The 20420-nt window shown below is 50.1% G+C and overlaps 5 protein-coding genes across 5 annotated transcripts; 2 read left to right on the top strand and 3 right to left on the bottom strand.

Annotated features, from left to right (window-relative positions):
• Positions 1–1733: 1733 nt before the first annotated feature.
• On the top strand, positions 1734–7616 carry UFD4 (HECT-type E3 ubiquitin transferase UFD4; the record flags this gene model as incomplete). Its single annotated transcript, XM_033573303.1, has 7 exons — positions 1734–2020; positions 2085–2179; positions 2266–2900; positions 2979–4626; positions 4682–7141; positions 7202–7351; positions 7420–7616. 7 exons carry the CDS (start codon positions 1734–1736, stop codon positions 7614–7616), a joined length of 5472 nt encoding a protein of 1823 aa, XP_033423855.1.
• Positions 7617–8069: 453 nt separating this feature from the next.
• On the bottom strand, positions 8070–8642 carry THEM4 (PaaI family thioesterase; the record flags this gene model as incomplete). Its single annotated transcript, XM_033573302.1, has 2 exons — positions 8070–8096; positions 8154–8642. The coding sequence occupies 2 exons, from the start codon at positions 8640–8642 to the stop codon at positions 8070–8072; spliced, it is 516 nt and encodes a 171-aa protein (XP_033423854.1).
• Positions 8643–9414: 772 nt separating this feature from the next.
• ATNIH1004_008696 (uncharacterized protein) lies at positions 9415–10573 on the bottom strand (the record flags this gene model as incomplete). The annotated part of the gene is made up of 2 exons (XM_033573301.1): positions 9415–9562; positions 10332–10573. The coding sequence occupies 2 exons, from the start codon at positions 10571–10573 to the stop codon at positions 9415–9417; spliced, it is 390 nt and encodes a 129-aa protein (XP_033423853.1).
• Positions 10574–11459: 886 nt separating this feature from the next.
• Positions 11460–17746, bottom strand: ATNIH1004_008695 (beta-mannosidase mndA; the record flags this gene model as incomplete). Its single annotated transcript, XM_033573300.1, has 12 exons — positions 11460–11987; positions 12093–12204; positions 12280–12675; positions 13689–13749; positions 13824–13973; positions 14105–14220; positions 14391–14497; positions 14791–17042; positions 17109–17335; positions 17384–17464; positions 17520–17526; positions 17677–17746. 12 exons carry the CDS (start codon positions 17744–17746, stop codon positions 11460–11462), a joined length of 4107 nt encoding a protein of 1368 aa, XP_033423852.1.
• A 904-nt stretch (positions 17747–18650) lies between these two features.
• Positions 18651–20213, top strand: ATNIH1004_008694 (thiamine pyrophosphate-dependent dehydrogenase E1 component subunit alpha; the record flags this gene model as incomplete). The annotated part of the gene is made up of 5 exons (XM_033573299.1): positions 18651–18754; positions 18816–19003; positions 19059–19120; positions 19185–19394; positions 19446–20213. The coding sequence occupies 5 exons, from the start codon at positions 18651–18653 to the stop codon at positions 20211–20213; spliced, it is 1332 nt and encodes a 443-aa protein (XP_033423851.1).
• Positions 20214–20420: the final 207 nt, after the last annotated feature.

Raw genomic sequence — 20420 nt, 5'->3', positions numbered from 1 at the left:
AGAACGATGGCTCTTCAACCTGATCTTGAGAGAGTTCAGTGAAGTCCATAAATAAAAAAAAAAAAAAAAGGAGAAAAAGCTGGAGATTCATGCAATATATTAAAACTTATTTCTCATGTCCTATAGCTTAACAAGCCCTATCATTTCATGAGCTGAGGGTATGTACCTTGGCGGCATTGTATGATTGATGTACGCCAATAAGTTAGATATATTTCTCACCGAGATCTATCCTCTTTAACAGACGTGCTTTGGCCTAGAGAAACGACAAGAATCTCTAGACACCAGGAGTAAAGAGTAGTCATATAGGAACAAAAGCGGCGAGAGAGCACTTAAACGGCAAGAGGACGATCAGAGATGATGTACTCCGTAATGTTAGAGATACCTTGGAGTAGAGAAGAAAAGTCTGTCTGATGAAGCTCCTTGAGTTAAATAAATGTTGTAATGAAGATCGCCAAACCCTCCATTAATTTATTCCCTCATAACTTTAGAAAGGAGGGCATGAGTGGTGAATGGTATGGAGGGATCTCAGCGTCAGATCGGAAGAGGTATTTCTCGACTTTCGCCAGCCAGAGAAATACAGTTAACGGTTAATACGTTTTGGCCCTCTTGGGCTGCTACTATGCGTCCATCCGCCCGCATTGGAATTGCTTCGAAGTCGCACAGGAGAGCAAGGTTCGTTAGTCATCGACCGAGTACGGAGTAGTTACCTAACTGCTGCCTAGGTAGGGGATCCGCTCTAGAGAGGATTTCGATGGATTCAATTCCAGGACAGATGCAGTTCGAGGATATCGCCAGGAAATCTTTCGGAAAGGGAATAGGAAGTCGATCGTGGTGAAATGACGCGATATGTTGGGTAGTAATATAACTGCACTTCGGAAGCCTGGCGCTCTCCGGACTCGCGTCCTCAGGCTGGGGTTACCACCGCTTACCACGTCAACTCCGTGAACTTCCATAACTATCCTCTTCTCTCCTCTTGTCAACTCTCAACTCTCCTGCTCCATCGCCACTAAGACGTCCACGGATTCTGCATCATCTCATCGGCTTTTCTATTTGATCCACTACTCATTACTGTTTAATATTGTGGTCTCTAGCTCGCTTTGCTTTCCTTCCCTCGTTCGAACTACTTTATCCTTCCCCCCGTCTGTTCCTCGTCTCCGATCTCCTTCCTCTCTCTGTGTCTCTCCTCAACTCATCAACCAATCTTGTTTCACCTTCCTTTCCGGTTTCTTACAGAGTGAACGGATGGCGGGCTGAATCGGTATCGACTGATGAGCGAACCCTCCCCATCCGGCTCTTGCTAGCACTCAACATATGGCCAGGCAAAGGCCCAACTTTCACCGCCAGGACCCTCTTGAGGACTCTTCTGCTGGAACTTCCGCCACTGCCGCCAGGTACATCTCCTATCTACTTCCCCTTACTCGCTCAGTTGTTTCCTCTCGCCCCTCGTCGCCAGGCCCAATAGCTGTCTCTTCACTTCCTTCCCCTCATCCTGGTGGCCCCGCATTGGCTGTCTCCTTGGGGACCCGCCAGTCCACCCTGCCACTGCATCTTCCCATGATACCTTGAATCTGTCAGTTATTGCATCAATCAGGACTGTTTTTATTCGCCTCTCCAAATATTGTCTTGTTGCCTTCATCCTTGTCCTCTTGTTTCATGTGGCCCTCACGCTCGTCCGCCATCCGCCTGTTCCTAGAAACACCTCCTTGGAATCGCTCAGACATACTCAACTTCTGATGTCCCGCAGAATCACCCGCTCAGCCGCGAGATTAGCTGCAGATCCCCCTCTGTCCATCAGCTCCGGCCCTTCCCCTGCGATTCCTGCCGCTGGTTCGGCTTCAACTCGGAAGCGTAAAGCTCCCGCACGCAGCGATCGGCCCGCGGACGCTTCTGGACAAGTGAATCACACATCTCCGCCCCGGAAACCGAAACGACAGCGGCGTGCAGCTTCCTCTCCAACGGCGGCAGCTCCCGCAGCTCCGCGCCGTGGTACTCGAAACCGCCCAACTATGTCCCAACCCGGGTGAGTATAGCTCCCGTGACATGCGTCCCTAAGATATTTCCCCGTTGACTTGATTCCCTCGTAGCCCGTCATCGCGACCCACGGAGGAGTCTTCAAGGAATCAGACGTCACCTCCAGCGTCCCGCCGGAAGTCTAGCCGTAATGGGAAAGTATCGCAAGGTAGGACTATACTTGAAGGAGCCGTGATATTCTGTCCAGCTCGATGTGGGTTGCATACGGTAGGCTAACACCCTGTTTAAAACCAGATCATCCCTCGGCAGCCCAGTCTTCTCCACCTCGCCGACACAAGAAGCACCTGCCCAGGACAAATCCAAATGTAGTCATGAAAGATGCGGATGATGACTTGGAAGGACACGAGCGGGACGAGGAACGAGGTTCGTCCCCGCCAAGTGATAGTAACGACGGAACAAACCATTCAGGCATCGATGATGATGATGGGGATCTCTTTCACAATAGCCTGTTTGGATCACGCAGTCCGCTGGAGCTCCAGAGCACTCTTCGTGCTTTGAGTGGCATGATGTCGGGCATGTCTTCTCGCCTGCGAGAAATTCTGTGCAATCTGAGAATGAAGGACGATCCATCCATCCAACTGATCGCCCTGCAAGAGCTGTCTGATCTTTTACTAGTATCAAATGAGGACAATCTGTCCGGCCAATTCTCGCCCGACCCGTACGTAAAGGAATTGGTCTCTTTGATGCAGCCCAGTGAGCTCGGCGAAGAGAACCCGGAGATTATGCTTCTTGCCTGCCGCTGCCTGGCCAACCTAATGGAGGCTTTGCGCGGATCGGTGGCCAATGTAGTGTACGGCGGTGCTGTGCCAATCCTATGCCAGAAGTTGTTGGACATTCAATTTATCGACCTGGCCGAACAGGCCCTCAGTGTCAGTCTCCTCCTGACCCACCCCCGTTGTGCCAATACTCTATAGTGATGAATCGTGCTGCTGACTGTCCCCTTATAGACTCTGTCCAAAATTTCTGTAGACTTCCCAGCGTCTATCGTGCGTGAGGGCGGCTTGACGGCCTGCTTGACGTACCTTGATTTCTTTCCAACTAGTACACAACGGACGGCGGTGACTACTGCGGCGAACTGCTGTCGTAATCTTCCCCATGATTCTTTTCCCGTGGTCCGAGATGTCATACCCACTCTCTTGAATGTCCTCTCCAGCAATGACCCAAAGGTTGTGGAGCAAGGATGTTTTTGTGTCTCCCGGATTGTTGAGAGCTTCAAACATAAACCGGAAAAGCTCGAAGAGTTGATACAGCCGGCAATGTTGAAAGCTGTGCTGCGTCTGCTTCTGCCGGGAACCACAAATCTCATTGGCCCCCATATTCACACCCAGTTTCTTCGGGTTCTGGCTATCACGTCCAAAACAAGCCCCGGACTCTCTGTGGAGCTACTCAAGATGGATGTGGTTGACACGCTTTACCAAATCTTGACTGGTGTCTCGCCGCCGGAAAATCTTGAAGACACGGCCGTCAAGATGGACAGTGTTCTTGTCATGCAGGCATTGATCCACCGTCCCCGCGAACAGGTCTCTGAGACTCTCAATGTTATCTGTGAGCTCTTGCCCGGTGTTCCTGGTCGACGGGCTCCACAAGCGGAAGGTTGTCCAGGTCCGTCTCTCGATAGTGACCCGGCCGTCGGGTTGAAATACTCCAAGGCAAAGGAGTCTGCTGAGAGGAGGCGTTCATTATTGATGAACTGCAAGACCGAGCTCAAGCGGTTTGCCATGATTTTACTGCCTACCCTTACAGACGCATATTCTAGCACTGTTAACCTGGAGGTCCGGCAGAAGGTACTCATCGCCCAACTCAAGATGTTACATAACCTAGATGCTCCTTTGGTTGAAGATGCCTTGCGGTCGGTGCCATATGCTTCATTCCTGGCAGCCATTCTGTCTCAAAAAGACCACCCTTCACTCGTCTCATCTGCTCTACGGTGTGCAGAACTTCTCTTCCAGCGCCTGGAGCGAGTCTATCAACACCAATTTCATCGGGAGGGCGTTGTATCGGAGATCTTCAAGCTTGGTGAAGAGCCCCTGTCAACCGAACAGCAGACAAAGCCCTCTGGAAACTCACCTACCACTGGGAATGCAGATATGCCTGGCGACTCACATTTAGCAAAGACCTCGGCCACATCTCATGCTGCAGCCAATAGGGATGCTAGCTCGGCCGATGAAGATGCCCCAGATGAAGAAGAGCACGATGATGATTATGACGAGCAAGAAGATGACCGAGATGACGACAATGATGACATGTCGGAATCAGAGAGCTCTTCGTCCTTCTCAGGACGGGTACTGTCTACTCGAATGGATAACGCCATGAAGGATCTCGTCATCCGTGACGCCCGCGCATTTGTTGAACTCTACGAAGCTGGTCCGGGAAAGAACATGCGAGACAAGGCCTTGGAGACATTGACCGAGCTGCAGACCCTGGCTGCAGATATAGAAGCTTGTTATCTCCGTGATGCTGACGGGGATGGTCTCTCTCTTTTTAGAAAATTGGCCACTTATTTTGATGGAGATGCCCTGGAAAGCATCACCAGCTCGGAGTTACTGAACTCGGGTATCATTAAGATTCTTTTGGACGTGTTTGGCGACTTTCACGGTATGTATTTCTTATTTTGCTTGTGGATATACTGGTAACTAATCATGGCTGGTAGCCCCCTCCATGCGTGAAGCTCGTACTGCTTTTCTACAGGCATTTATGGGGACCAACATTTCGGAGAAAGCTCAAAGCCAGAGCACCGCAACAACCCCCTTCAGCGTCCTGACCCACAAACTTCAAGATCTGCTCAGCCGGACTGAGCACTTTGAAGTAATCACTGTCAGCCACAACTCCTTGGAGAATACACGTAGCAATGCCGCTTATATGCTCGGCAAACAGCTTAGGCTGAAACTGGTGGCCGACGAAGACTCTGATATCCCTCGGTCTTATCGAAATATCATGGTCTCCATCCATGCAATAGCAACCTTTAAAGCATTGGATGATTTCCTTCATCCAAGGATCAGCCTGTCAGACCGACCTAAATCATCTCGCAGCCGCGACACAATCCTGTCCCAGATTGCCAACGCAGCCCGACTCCGGGAACAACTAGCCGGAAACGGCGAGGTTCCCGGCGACGAAGCTCCTTTGCCCCGTTCATCCACGGGAACAGACCGTCTCCCACGCCCTCACGATTCGAGGCCCGCAGCTAAGGAACCATCCATCGAAGGCCGTGGGTCAAGATCGAGGCGGTCAGGCCGCCATCACCAGGGCTCCGAAGGTGATGAACATGATGAACCCTTGGAATGCGCAGACGAAAGACAATTGAGCGACGACGACGACGACGACGAAGACGATGATGACGATGGCGACGGCGAGGGACTCAATGCCATTGTCGACGATCTCGAAGATGATCTTTCTGATGACAACGTACATGACCCAACGGCAGTTAACATGGAGGTTGCCTCCTCAGGTAAGGTCACGGCCCGCAAAGAAGATGGTACTCGTGTGGCCACCCCCTCTCAGTCCACACCGGCATCCAAGTCCTCCTCGTCAGCTACGCCGGCATCGGCGATAAATACGGGAAACAGCTCCCTAGCTCTGGCTGGTCGCCCATATGCTTCGTATGCCGCAGCCATGGCTTCCATCCCCTCTGACTGGCACATTGAGTTCAGCGTGGATGATAAAGCCGTGTCAAGCGAGACGACAATCTACCGTGCTGTTCATCATAATCGTCAGTCATCGGATCCTCAGGCAAGAAATGTTTGGTCGGCTGTGCATACAGTTAAGTTCAGGAGGGTGCCGGGACCGCCTCCTCCAGAGCCTACCTCTCTTACATCAGACTCGTCTGGGTCTGTTTCCAATGCGGAGAATAATCAGATGCCTTCCTCTCTCAGCCAAGATCCAACCACCGCATCGATTCTTCAGCTGCTCCGCGTTCTGCATGAGATGAATACCACCCTCGATGATATACTGGCAGAGACAAAGGATCTAGTCGCACTCAAACCCGAGTCGCTCGCGCAGTTCATCAACACAAAACTCACAGCCAAACTCAACCGGCAAATGGAAGAGCCGCTAATTGTCGCGAGCAGCTGCCTCCCCAACTGGAGCGAAGATCTTGCGCGGCTGTTCCCATTCTTATTCCCATTCGAAACGCGGCATTTGTTTCTCCAGTCGACGGCATTTGGCTACTCGCGCGCGATGATGAGATGGCATAATTCCCAAAATGGTGACGATAACCGGAATGACCACCGGCGTGAGGACCGGCCATTCTTGGGCCGTCTTCAGCGTCAAAAAGTGCGCATTTCGCGAAGCCGTATTCTGGACTCTGCTATGAAGGTCATGGAACTGTACGGCTCCTCGCCTAGCATCTTGGAGGTTGAATACTTTGAGGAAGTGGGTACAGGGTTAGGCCCAACCCTTGAGTTCTATTCAACTGTCTCAAAGGAATTCTCCAAGAAGAAACTCAAGATCTGGCGGGAGAATGATTGTAACAACGGCGAAGAATATGCCTTTGGCAAAAGAGGGCTGTTCCCATCCCCTATGAGTAATGCACAGGCTGCTTCTGAGTCAGGGAAGAAGCAGCAGCATTTGTTCAAGATTCTCGGAAAGTTTGTCGCACGGTCCATGCTTGACTCGCGGATCATTGACGTTTCCTTTAATCCGGCCTTTTTCCGCATCGCCGACCTCTCGTCTTCCGTCACGCCCTCACTTGGTACAGTCAAGGCGGTAGACGAAGATCTGGCAAATTCGCTGCTCCTGTTGAAGCACTTTGCTAATGCAAAACACGCTATCACACAGAAGAAGTCCCTCTCCGAGGAGCAGAAGAAGCAGGCTTTGCGAGATATTGAGGTGGATGGTGTCAAGGTCGAGGACTTGAGCCTGGACTTCACCCTACCCGGCTACCCAAGCATTGATCTCATCGACAACGGCTCCAACATCCCTGTGACCATTGAAAATGTGGATTTATACGTCGACCGGGTGGTGGATATGACCCTTGGCAGTGGTGTACAACGTCAGGTGGATGCATTTAAGGCAGGATTCTCGCAGGTCTTCCCGTATTCTGCACTACGGACTTTCACGCCAAGCGAGCTGGTTATGCTGTTTGGAAGGGCGGAAGAAGACTGGACGATCGAAAGTAGGTTGCTCAGATATTAATTCTGTGCCACGATGGCGATGTTAACATTGGTACTTCAAGCTCTCATGGATTCAATCAAAGCAGACCATGGTTTTAACATGGACAGCCGGAGTGTGCGGAACTTACTGCAAACGATGAGCGAATTGAATGCGCCACAGCGACGAGATTTCCTGCAGTTTGTCACCGGCAGCCCTAAACTTCCCATTGGAGGTAAGACCTTCCTCCTCTTCTCTCACCCGCTGGGTAAATTGGTTACTGATACTAGTTTTTCTACTTAGGCTTCAAGAGTCTAACTCCTATTTTCACTGTTGTCTGTCGCCCGAGTGAACCGCCATACACACCTGACGACTACCTTCCGAGTGTGATGACTTGTGTAAATTATTTGAAACTTCCCGACTACAGCAGCCTCGATGTGCTTCGAGAGCGGTTGGCTGTTGCTATCAAGGAAGGCCAGGGAGCATTCCACCTATCGTGATCATCTGTCATTCCATTCCGATTTTTGCCCAACAACACGCCATCTACGGTGCTGTTGTTATAGAATGACAGGCATGTAGGATGCACATATGGAAAAGAATCGGTCCCAAAAAGGAAGGGAAAAATAAAACAAAAATGGCACACCCCTTTGTTGGTGCATTGGTACAGACATTAACAACATACCCCCTTTTACAGCATTGTCGTGGGAAAGGTTATAATGACAGCATAAGTGAATCTTTGAATTCCCGCTCTTCTCGTGCGGCTGGCATTCTGCATTCGGGCTCATTTTTCATTTTCGATGTGTGAGTGCCTAGGTTAGGATGGAGTCTATAGGGTTTCTTGATAATCATCTAGATTAAAATGGACGTATTTGACAATGAGATCTAGTCTATTATCTGTATGCGAACAAGAACTGGGTATCCTTCTCGCAGCACATGTTTATTTTCTTTATAGATTAGCTCCGATACAGAGGCACCATGGACTAGACGAACGTCAGAACCATCCCCCAAACATGAAGGCAATGAATGGAATAACATACCTCTGCAAACTTCGGCTCCACGAACAACGCCTTCGCCTCAGCCACCAACACCTGCTCTCCTTCCTCTCCTGGCCAGGGCAATGAACACAATGACCCCTTCACCCTGGCCTTCCTCCCCTCGACTGACCCCGTATCCGCACGCAAGACATACAATCGATCCGGCAGGGCGGGCTTCCGAAAATCCACCGTCAAATTGGCGGTCATGCCCAATCCACTGGGGAAACAAGCCGAGACGCAGCGCGCAAACGCCTCGTCGAGCATCACGGTCAGAAGACCCCCGTGCACGAACCCGGGATGACCACAGAGTTGCGTCCCGATATGAAAGACAGATATAATGTGGCTGTGGGGGTCTTCTTCGTCGATGACAGAGGGGTTTTTCTGTTTCTGTTTCTTCTCTGTCCAAGACCAGATGAATGGAGGAACAGTGACCTGTCCTGGTCCGGACAAAGAACCCGCGACGAAGTGTGTGGGTCGTAGCGCGGAGTTCATGGTCCGGTGGGGACGGGATTCCTTGTATGAAGGATTGGAACGTAGGGATTGTACGAGGGGAAGTTGGGCGATTTGATTGTCTATTTGTGATGAGAGGGATGATGGGGTTTGTTGCTGGTGACACTGAGGATGAGGATGAAGAGGATGTTGTTGCACATGGTGAGAGTCTGGGATGGCGGTTGACGCGACGCGGGTTGAAGGTTGAACTTGGATAAGGGATAGAGATGATAAGTTTCGGTGAGATAGTCGGCGCGTACACCGTGGTAGGCTTGTTAGATATAGCATGTCTGTCTCTGATGCCAGTTGCTTCTGTAGTGGGTTAGACATGCGGGTCGTTGGATGACTAGATAGAGTGGAGAACTCACCAGTTTCTAGGTATTAGGGTGTATAGTGATGCATGTACGGATAGTGTATGCAGGTCTGCTGCACAGAAATTGCAGGAAAGAAGAAGAAAAAAAGTAGAAAAGAATCGGCCCCGCCCAGCAGGGCAGTGAACCAAGTGGAGCCGGCGTCCACAATGGAATGTCGTCATAGCTGATATTCCCGCATGTTATTCATAGGTCTATCATATTGTGTGCTCTAATTTTCTCTTCTGAGGATAGATACTATGGATTCTGATTATATTCGGTGGTATTTAATGTGGAAAGCATGTAGCATGTGCTCCTGTACTCAGTAGTCCGTATATATACCGGAGTCATCTCTACTTACACAAGAGGGGCTCAATACAGTGAGCAATTTGTAAGCACAATATCTGTATATTCTTGAAATATATTCATGGCTCACGCTCCAACTCAAAGCTAGCATGCTCTGCAATGAGCTCGAGCTGAAAGTAGATGAAAATTCGGCGATCTACCGATACCGGCATCCCGAGTGGGTCCATCGGCATCGGTAGATTCTTCGGGATTCGGAGACTGACCCGACTTCGATGACATCAGCATTCAGTTTTGGCCAATTATGACCTGATTAGAAAGACTTATAAGTAACAGTATATGTTCATACAGGCTTGCTAGGATATACTAGACACATCGGCCTATGTGAAGTACTGGTGTTGTATTTATCCCAAAATTCATGCTCCTATAAATTCCTCGGTTAGAGGCGGGAACAAAAGAAAAAAAAAAAACTTCAGTCAAGCACAAGAAACATATAAAGAATCAGGGACTGTTTAGTCAACTAGCCAGCTCTGGCTACTCAGTAGTCTGTACGGACTAATTCAGTTGGAGTTAAAACTTCAAACTAGAGACTTGGCTTGCCCGGATTGAGTTCGTTAGAGAGACTAGGAAAGATAATAGAAGTAGGCTAATCCACAATGGAGATAGTTGCTTTCTAGACCCTTTAGGAGAAGCGAATACTAATATTTGACGCTTTTGTTAGCCTGACTTTAACAAGCTGGTCCATAGCGTAGCATCTTGGTAGAACAGTATCTAGTCAAATCTAATTCGAGAAACATGTCAGAAAATTCGGTCGATGATTCCACCCTCTCGGCCGTAATTATGGAGTATATACGGAGGAGTACAGAGTCCTGGGCTTTTGATTCCTGTCCAGAAGACCGACATAATATTGTTTTTGGTATTAATGCTCTAGTGGCTAATAGGAATTGTGCAAAAGTAGCCTATTGTGCGGGCATGAATCTAGTGGCATCAGCAGTGTTACTGCCCACATGAGATCGCTTGTAATGACTATGTAGCATACAAGACACCATAATCTGTGCCCCGGACATCGTACCTCTTTATACACTGAGCATGTTGTTCCTTAATATTCGTCGTCGACGCACCGTCCAGCTCTGGGTACTGGATGGTAACATATCGATATCCACCCCAAAGCAATTCCGTCAGATCTGAAACCAATTCCCGACCTATGGTAGAAAACCACATATACCGACTCAAGATGGACAGAGCACGGTCCCATTTTTCATCGATGGTATCGGAGCACATTGCTCAGCAGATGATAAACCCTCACGGCCAGTCGTTGTCCGTCCTAATTCGATTCCAGACGAATTCTTCCCCCAGCGAGACTCCAAGCGATATGCTTTGGTCGTCATCTTCCTTTATAAATGGAGCGCTTTTTGTTGGCTCTTATAAAAATATCCCTAGACTCACGTAAGCTTATATTAATCCGACTCATCAAAATACCGAAGATCCGTAGGGATAAAAAATAAATCCTATGTCAATGGCACAGTTAAACTGATCATGGCATGATGGATAGAGGAATTGCGTTCATAGCTGAGATTAATAAGAAGTTTATAGGCTGAGTTCATCCCAGATGTCAGTCTGCATCCAGTAGCAAAAAGTTATCATTATGTTTTCAAAAGCTTAGAATACCTGTTGCCTACGTGTCAATCTTCCCTTACAATAACATGGCATATCTAAGGTGGATTTGACCGCATACCCAATACTCATATCCATCCATTGTCTGGGCTTGTAATTCGGTACTTTCTGAGAATGCGCCAGACTTAGACGACGACTATCCTGATGTCTCGACACTGGATAATTCCATAAGAACAACCCTCACACAGTTTAAGGACTTAGTAGATAACCCACAACTACTCACAGGTTGTAGTGATAGTAGATGCGGCATTAATCTTCGATTGCGCTCAGGGCCTGCCATGTTGAGCCATTTTTGGGGGGGTTAATGGTAGTTAGAGAATCGTTCACGTACAGTTAAGCACGCTTCGGCTGTGCAACTCACCGTTCTTTCTCCTTTCTCGACCATGGTCCTGCCGAATGAAGTACTTGTTGAGGAACAGGAAAGGACGAACCGGTTTCTCCAGCCCGTGAGTTCTATACACGTAGTAGAATAGTACTTCACCCATTTAAGGGTTCAAGGAATATAGCCCTCAATCTTCCCAGGGGATTCTCTTCCATTTTTATGCTGTTCCACCAGTCCGTTTCCATGCTCTTGATACGTCTGTTCCATGTCCCAAGGCAACGCACTATGCGTCTCGAAGAGCGTCTCGATCAATTCCAAAGACCACATGTCTCGGAATAAAACCACCCCCGGGATCCAGATCAAATTCAGTCCTGCGAGAATGAAGTAACTCGGGCTCTTGATCCGGTCGAACATGATCGGGTTTACCAACATCGTCACGCATACGGTGATGGCCCATCCGGTGATGTTGAACCCATTGCCCTGGGTACATAGATCCGAGGGGAAGATTTCCGTGGGGATGAGGAAGGTGACGGTTCCCCATGTAGCGGCATAACTGGGAGGAGATATTATATTTGTAATCAGAAGAATGAGGCGGTAGACGCACTCCAAGTTAAAAAGAAACAGCGTCGCTGCCGCAGCCGGGACATACTGGGATGCGTTTTCGGGATGTCCAAGGGGGCCTTCGTACACGGATCCGCCCTATATATTTTGTCAGCCGGAATCAATCGAATCATTCCCAGACGGTGAAAGAGGGATGTACGATCAATTCCACCGTAAACAAGATGGCAGAGCCGAGCATCAGACATTCCGCCGTCCAATGCGGTCCACGATCTGCGCACTGATGATGGTGTCCACCCCAATGGAATTCAACCCCGTTACGAGGCCATTCTGCGTGATCTCGCTGTATCCCGCCTGACTGAGCAGCACGGGGAAATATGCGGTGACCGCCTAAACATCGGTAGTTATCTATGTAGACTCATGAGGTACATACTGATCCCCCTCCAGGACGCCATTATTTGCAGGAACAAACAGAGCCAGGCACGTCGACTCAGGTTCGCTCACGGCCGTCCACTCCGTCCTAGGAGGATTTTGGCAAATTAGATGGGAGAACTGGGTTTCCGATACTCTGCGGCGAGGGTGACCTCGAGGAACTCCTGGTCGACCTCGTCGGGGGTTAACTGGAGACTTAAGACGAGTCAACACGTCCTGGGCCTCCTCTGTCCGTCCGACAGATGCAAGATATTGTGGACTATTGGGGAAGAACTTGACGGAGAGGGCCAGAAAGAGGGCGGGAATGAACTGGAAGGCGAGGAGAAAGCGCCATTGAAAGTCCGAGTAGCCGTTCTGGATGAAGGGGAGGGCGAAGGAGAGCCAGTAGGCGGATATTCTGAGATCTATCCTGTCAATACGGATTGATACAAGAGATATGGGTATGAGCACAGCTGGCAGTAAAGATATATCCTAGAAAGCCGCCGTGATGCTGCGCTGAGGCCGTCTCCGAGACGTGCACGGGGGTGATTCCGGCCAATGCTTCAAAGTTATATAGATTAGTCCATAATTCTTCTATATAAACAAGAACACTGAGAATGAGAAACAATGGATACCTCCAATGCCAATGCCTATGACCACACGCGCTACCAGTATAAAATCCGAACTGGTGATGGACGCCTGCAACGCGCCTCCCACGAGGGAAACAGCAATCCGACGAGAAGCCTATCGATATGTCAATCGGCCAACTAACCCCCGGCGAAAGAGTGGACAATGCAGCCGAGAAATAGATGCTCACTGGACCCCCTTAATGCGTGGTGCCGGCGACGGTGCCGTCAGCGATTCTAATGCCCATGGTCGTCACGTATTCGGGGGTGTCCCATGACACCTTGAACATATCCTTCGAAGAAGATAAAGACGATAGAAAAGGCATGGATAGCGAGGGGGAGTTGGTTTATCATGATGATATTGTTGGAAGATAAGAGTCACTTGAGACAGTCTTGCAGATTATCTACAGAAAACTGCAGGCTCACCAGGATTATTCTCATTAACCAATATATTTCCCCTCGCTAAATTAACTCTTACATCCTTCCCCTCATTAACTATTTATCGATATAATCTGATGCATCGGCATCAAAAGAGAAGAATGGAATTGGACTTGACCGGAAGAGCGGCACATACATGGTAAGAATGAACAGGAAAATAAATAAAGAATGCTAAATAAAAGGACGCCATCGACTGTGCACTGTGTCATTCCATCAAGAATCCCCCGATTCTCCCATACATTTCCAACTCCTCAAGGTATTTATCTCCTAGAAATAGGTTCAATTCTAACAACTACATATAGACAAATTCCCCCCGACCCCCCGATTAAAACGCGCCATGAACATGATCCTGCCAACCAAACCTCACCTTCCGAATTGTCCGAAGTGAATGTCATCCTGGGCGAAACCTTCGCAGCTGCTGTGCACACCTGATAATCTTCCCACGGCGAAACCATCTGGTTATTTTACATGCCCGACGAGAATCAAGTGGAAGTGCCCTCACCATGGCGGACGGCCCCTTCCTTGCCGCGCCTGCCAGCATCACCAGCATCACTGACTTCCGCATTAGCGACCAGGCAGCGGGTCGTCAGGGCGCCCCTCTGATCGCCTTCTTTGATGCTCTGCAGCTGCATCATCCGACCAAGTTGCGCTCCTGTCAGAATATCAGCGGCCTCGCCAACGTCTGCTTCATTCTCCCGGATTCCCACGGGGGATCCACGAGTGTTATGACTTCGATACCGGACGCGGGAATGTACTCATCGACGCTGTCGTGTGTCAGTATACCGATAGAGAAGAGAACTTCGACCGTGACGGTGTCATGGGTTCCCAGGGTGCTGTTGACCAAGCTATCGTCGACGAATATCTGCGTAACCATCCTTCCGTAGCGATCCCCCCCAAGACTACCGGTCGTGAAATCTTACACGTATCGCTGCCCGGGCTATCATTGATCACTGTCGTCGCTATGCACCGTCGGATTCGCCCCTCGAGGAGATCTTCATGCAATCCTACCGCCTTCATTCCAAGACATTATCCCGACACTCGCATTATCTCCTCGATGATGCCGGCATACCAGCCGGGGCGAAGGAGGCTATCACCTTCGCCTGGCAGGGCATGGAGGCCATCGTCAGCCGGCCCATTCCCATTCCAGGCCGCGTGCAAGCCTGTAGGGAATACGTCCTAGGTAAAGTTTCGCCGGGTCCGAACTATATTCAGGTCCTACGGAAAGTCCTGTCTCCTTTGGAACCGGGAGGGGATCATCTCGCCCCTCTGACGGAAATGATCAATTACGTGGACGGGAAGGTCTTTGATAACAGATGGTAGACCTGGGACGGAGTTCTGTAGCGTAGTGATACCTATATATACAGTTTCATAGTGATAATGCTTCGTAGAAGATCATGAACACGGACTGCCAGAATAAAGCCCGCCCCCTAACCCCGTAGAGTTTGGTTCCAAAGACTCTGCACTGTCACCTCCTCTGCCCAGTTATCTACTTCACCGTCTACCTGAGTCACAAACTGGATTTCTTTCCTTTGTCCGGGAACCAACACGAAAGCGTTCTCCGTGAAATACCCAACCCGGCCGGCAGGATAGTTGAGCCAAGTGAACAGCGAAATCCCCCTTGTGGCTTCTACCGTAAACTTATCGGAATCCGTATCATATGAGAGGTTGAGTCCGGGATCGACTAGCTTGAGGTCCTTTGGGAACGCCGGCGTGAAATAATTCGTATGGGTGAATGACATCTCCCTGTGGGAATTGGGCAGACGTCCCCTGCCCGTGAGAGACAGCAGGAGAATCGAGTCCTTTTGATCCGTTAATCCAAGCTCACTGATGCTGCTGCTGTATATTTTCGTGGTATTGAGCGCCCCCACGTGGAAGGAGACCGAGGTCGGCGTACCCGCGTTATGCGCAATGCGATGGCCCGATAGGTCCATCCAGGTCAGCTGGACGCTGCCGGTCACTGGCTCCCATTGATCCGACGTCACGTAGATCTCCAAATGGCCCGTGGTGTAGTTCCAGAACGGAGAGACGATCACGGGTTCGTATATGTCTTTCGCCACGTAGTGAAGAGCCTTCCATCGCCCATCGTACTCAATCCCAGCCCAGGACGGCGCTTGCCAGATGTCCTCGAGCTGCCAGTAAAGGGATCCTAGCTGCCGTTCGGGCATTCCACTCCCGCGACGGTAGAATTGGATCTGACTCTTGTACATGTCCGCCTGGAAGAGCTGGGTCGCGTGGCACCAGGCACTGAAGTTGGCAACAGAGTCCGTCTTGTGCGGGATCGGATAGTAGCGTTCAACGGCCATGGTCATCTCGCCCATGCCAATCGATGTATTGTGGAAGTTACCGGTGTCCGTACTCCCAGGTGGATAGTGATGATTTCGAAGCATTACAACGCTGCTGTTGAAGTGCAAGTCGGCGGACTCGACGGCCTGCTGCCACGTTTGAAGGCTCGGCATGCTGTGGAATCCAAATTCATTGGCAAACCGGCCCACTGGGTAACGAGAGTAGTCGAACGCTGTGCGGCTGTCGTAGTTGTAGTAGTCAGTGTCACCATAATAATGCCCGGGCGTGACATTCATAAATCGCTCCGCCATGGGAATGGGTGCCGATAGATTGACCGCCAGATAGCCTTCAGTTGTGCTGCTAGGGATGTACGAAATCGACCGTGTATTCTCATAAACCAAAGGCAGTATGAGGCGGATGTATAATGTCTCGTAATCCCCGATATACTTGTCAAATCCGTCGGGATCCCCAGCCTTGGCGATAGGGAGCATCAGAGACTCAATTTCATTGCCGCCTGCCCATAAAGCGAGCGATGGATGATGGTTCACGCGTCGGACGTTGTATACAACCTCCGCCGCAACGTTGGCCAAAAACTTGTCATCCACCGGATATATGGCATCGCTGAATTCAAACTCGCTCCAAAGAAGCAAGCCCCTCTCATCGGCCAGATCGTACATAAAGTCAGGCAGGTAAGCCCCTGAGGACCAAACACGAAGCATATTTTGATTTCCTAGGATTGCGACATCAAACAAGCGCGCCATCTTGGCTTCCGTGACTCGAGGCCAAAAAGCATCTGGGGGAATTAAATTAGAGCCTTTAGCGTAAAACTCATGGCCGTTAATTTCGAAATGCCAATTACTACCGGGCGCGACACCCTGTGCAAGTTGAGCCGGAGTGATATTGCGCTGGTTGAGGAAAATGGTGCGGAATCCAGTTCTCTTGGTGATGTGGGCTAAGGACTCCGAGTTTCTACTATGGATAGCGACGGAAATATTGTAGAGATTCTGGGGCCCGAGGCCATGCGGCCACCAAAGCTTCGGACTGGCGTTATCGAGAACGGTGACGCCCGTGATCGAATTCCCAGACACAGTGATATTGCTAAGGGCCCTTGAGGTGAGTATAGCACCTGATTCGTTATCTTGTATCTCAATCGACATGGATGAGTGCCGTGGGACATGGCCCAAGAAATCAATACTAGCATTCACAACCCAGGGCTGGTCTTGGTCAGGTGGTAGATGGTTGATCTGGCCTTGCCGATGGATGTCCAGATCTGTGTTTAAGACATAGATACTTTCCGGATCCTCAAGTTGCACAAGATAGGCGGGCTTCCAGGGGCCGGCCGGCGCAAACGCTGGTCCCCAGTCCCATCCAAAGTCCGACTGTTCTTTGCGCATGAACCATCGATTTGGAAACTCATAGGTCATTTCGAAGGGCCAATCTTTAAGCAATCAGCGCGCTGGGGTGGAACAAACCCAAATTGGGGGGGGAAATGGTGTGACCAAACCATTGGGACCGTAACCTTCGGCGATTTTATTCACAATCTGTGGCGCACTGCCGAAGTTGAGACTCAGGACAGGCTCTTCCGTGCATTGCCTCAGAACGTCGGATACGTCGAAAGAATACTGGCGGAATTGATTGTCGGTAGATGCGATGAATTTTCCGCACAAATTAACAGTTGCATAAGTATCCAATCCATCAAACACAAGCCATGTGGAGAGGAAATCCTTGCTCCTGATTCATGTCAGAATGATAACTATCGGGGAGCGATGGGCCGCTTACAATCCCTGGATAGATTCACTGGTGTATGTCCAGTTGGCATTGGCAATCCAACGAAGGTCAAAATCATTTAAGCCGTAGTAGCTTCGACCAGATCAGCCAGACCTCAGCCCTCGTGGGAATAAGCCGATGCACTTACGGATCATCTGAGGCGAGATCAGTGGACGTATTCATGCAGGGTAAAGGTCACCCACCAATTTCTCCCGCCTTCAACAAGTCTAAATGGACATGAGATGGTAGGTTACCGGGCACGGTGTGTTCTAAGACTGGACTACTGAGAGTCCACTTTTCCCTACTCAGGTCTCGGACATTCTGTGCAAGTGCAGCCGGGACGATAGACGCAAGCAACGCTATAAGGGCTCCCATTGTGAAGGGTGTTTTGAAAGACAAAATATCCAAAACCATCCTGTACGCAGTTTAAAGGGAAATCCCCACAATTGAAGACAGATTCGGGTTTATACCCCGCAAACATATAACACAAGTTCCCCGCTAAAGTCCGGGAATCGTGGGAATCAGTGATTCACACTCGACGAGTATAGCAGATAACAATGCGGGGACGGGACTTGGTCTGTTCTAAAGGATTAAAACATTTGCAAATGGAGATCCAATAATCATGATTGTGGTTTCTGTGAAATGATGATTCTTGTATATGATTGGAAGTACGGATGCAGAGGAACACTCTTTCCTCGAGCGGGGAAAAGATCAGCAGAAATTGCTATGGCATCCTTCGGAATACAGGATGCCTAGTTCGCGTTGAAAAGAGAGTGGTTCTGCTTAAAAAGAACAAGCTATTGATAAATTAAGAATTGTAGTAGTAGTAGAAAGTAGCATGCGCAAGAGACATGCATCCATCCCATGTGTCACCAACAGTTACCACATGGAGCTTCTAGCATGCAAGGTTCCCTTTGGGGTACCCCTGGCGGTGATAATGGCCACACACAGATTTTCCGGAGACCAGTGATATATACGCCCTCTCTAAGATGAATGGAAATAGATCGAATGATGAAAGTGTGTACCTTCAATTACTCGGCCCAGATGACTGCCCCTTCGCGCTGGTATTTTGATCTAACCGAACCTGCTTAGAGAATCTGCTCTGGGGGCTAACTCAGCTCGGCTAGGAGCGGGAGACATGACGTCGGCGCCGAAGCCAACCGTCTCCTCCGCATTCCCCAGACTGAGCCTTTTCAACTTGCTCTCCAGATCCTTATGGCCTGGGGTTCGTCGCTTCTCCGGTCTCCTGCACAATTGCTCTACTTCATCTACCAGCACCATGTCTCTAAGTCTGCTGGGACGCATATCGCGGGGTCCTCGTACCCTGTCCGCCATTCCTCGACGATGGGGTAGTTCCGTCTCCCAGCGTCCTGGTTCGGACCGGTATGTGTTTCAAGCATCCGGATGGGCTGGAACGGCCACACTGACGACTTGCAATTACTAGTGTTCGATTTCCAGGTGCTGTCAACAGCAAATTTACAACCGAGATGGCCTTCATCAATCCCTCCGAAACGTCCAGCATCCCTACCTACCGCGTCATGGATTCCGACGGCGTGTTGCTTGATAAGGGTCGGAGACCCCTGAATCTATCAGATGAGGAGATCCTCACATGGTATAAGAATATGTTGACCGGTGCGTTGTGTGCATACCCCATTCAATGTAAATCGTTATACTAAGAAGCTTCCAGTGAGCGTCATGGATGTGATTATGTTCGAAGCGCAGCGACAGGGTCGGATCAGTTTCTACATGGTATTCCAGTTCCCACATAGTCACCAGTCAGTCCTCAAGCAATTGCTAACTTGCATCAATCTAGGTATCTGCTGGAGAAGAAGGTATCAGCGTGGGTTCTGCAGCCGCCTTGACACCCGACGACGTGGTGTTTGCCCAGTACCGAGAAACCGGCGTCTTCCAGCAACGCGGATTTACCCTCAAAGATTTCATGAGCCAGCTATTCGCCAACTGCCATGATAATGGCCGGGGTCATAACATGCCAGTCCACTATGGATCAAACTATCCCCGTACAGTGAGTGCAGCGCATTACCTTTTCCCCTTCCCTGACTAACTATATTATTAGTACACTATATCATCCCCCCTAGCAACACAAATCCCTCAGGCATCCGGAGCGGCATATTCTCTGAAATTACAGGCCCTCCAGAACCCAGACACCCCACCACGCATTGTCGCCTGCTACTTCGGCGAAGGAGCCGCCAGTGAAGGCGACTTCCATGCTGGACTTAACATCGCAGCCACCCGCTCCTGCCCCGTTGTGTTCGTCTGCCGAAACAACGGCTACGCCATCTCAACCCCCACCCTGGAACAATACCGGGGAGACGGCATCGCCAGTCGTGGAGTCGGATACGGCATCGACACCATCCGCGTCGACGGAAACGACATCTTCGCTGTGTATGAAGCCATGCGCGAAGCACGACACATCGCCCTGTCGGACGGCGGCAAACCCGTTCTGATCGAAGCCATGAGCTACCGAGTTTCTCACCACAGTACCAGTGACGACAGCTTTGCGTACCGCGCGCGCGTCGAGGTGGAGGATTGGAAACGACGCGACAACCCCATCATCCGTCTTCGCAAGTGGCTGGAGAACGAGGGCCTGTGGAACGAGGATCTTGAGCGGGACACCCGCGAGCAGCTGCGCAAGGAGGTGCTGAAGGAGTTTGGCGAGGCCGAGCGCGAGAAGAAACCCCCTCTTCGAGAGGCCTTTAGCGATGTGTATGAGGAAGTCACCGAGGAGGCTCGGGAACAGATGAAGGAGCTCAAGCGCATCCTCGAGGCCTATCCGGAGGAATATGACCTTCGTGAGTACAAAGATGGGATTAACGGTTTATAGAGGGCTCCGACGTACATACTAAAGAAAATATGCTGTGCATGATTTAAAGTCTTAACCACTTTCGTAGATTCGATTCCCCTTAGATATACATATTTCAGTCTTCTAAGCCTTACGGTTGATTTATAAGATAGATCGTTGTGCAGACAGTGGTACAGATTGGAATTAGTTCTGATTTTGAAATTGACTGCAATCCTGGGATATCATCGC

Source organism: Aspergillus tanneri (assembly GCF_003426965.1).
Source record: "Aspergillus tanneri strain NIH1004 chromosome Unknown AapTan_6_pilon_pilon_pilon, whole genome shotgun sequence".
NCBI lineage: Eukaryota > Fungi > Ascomycota > Eurotiomycetes > Eurotiales > Aspergillaceae > Aspergillus > Aspergillus tanneri.
The sequence above is the reverse complement of the archived record's forward strand: the minus strand, read 5'-3'. Positions and strand labels throughout refer to the sequence as shown.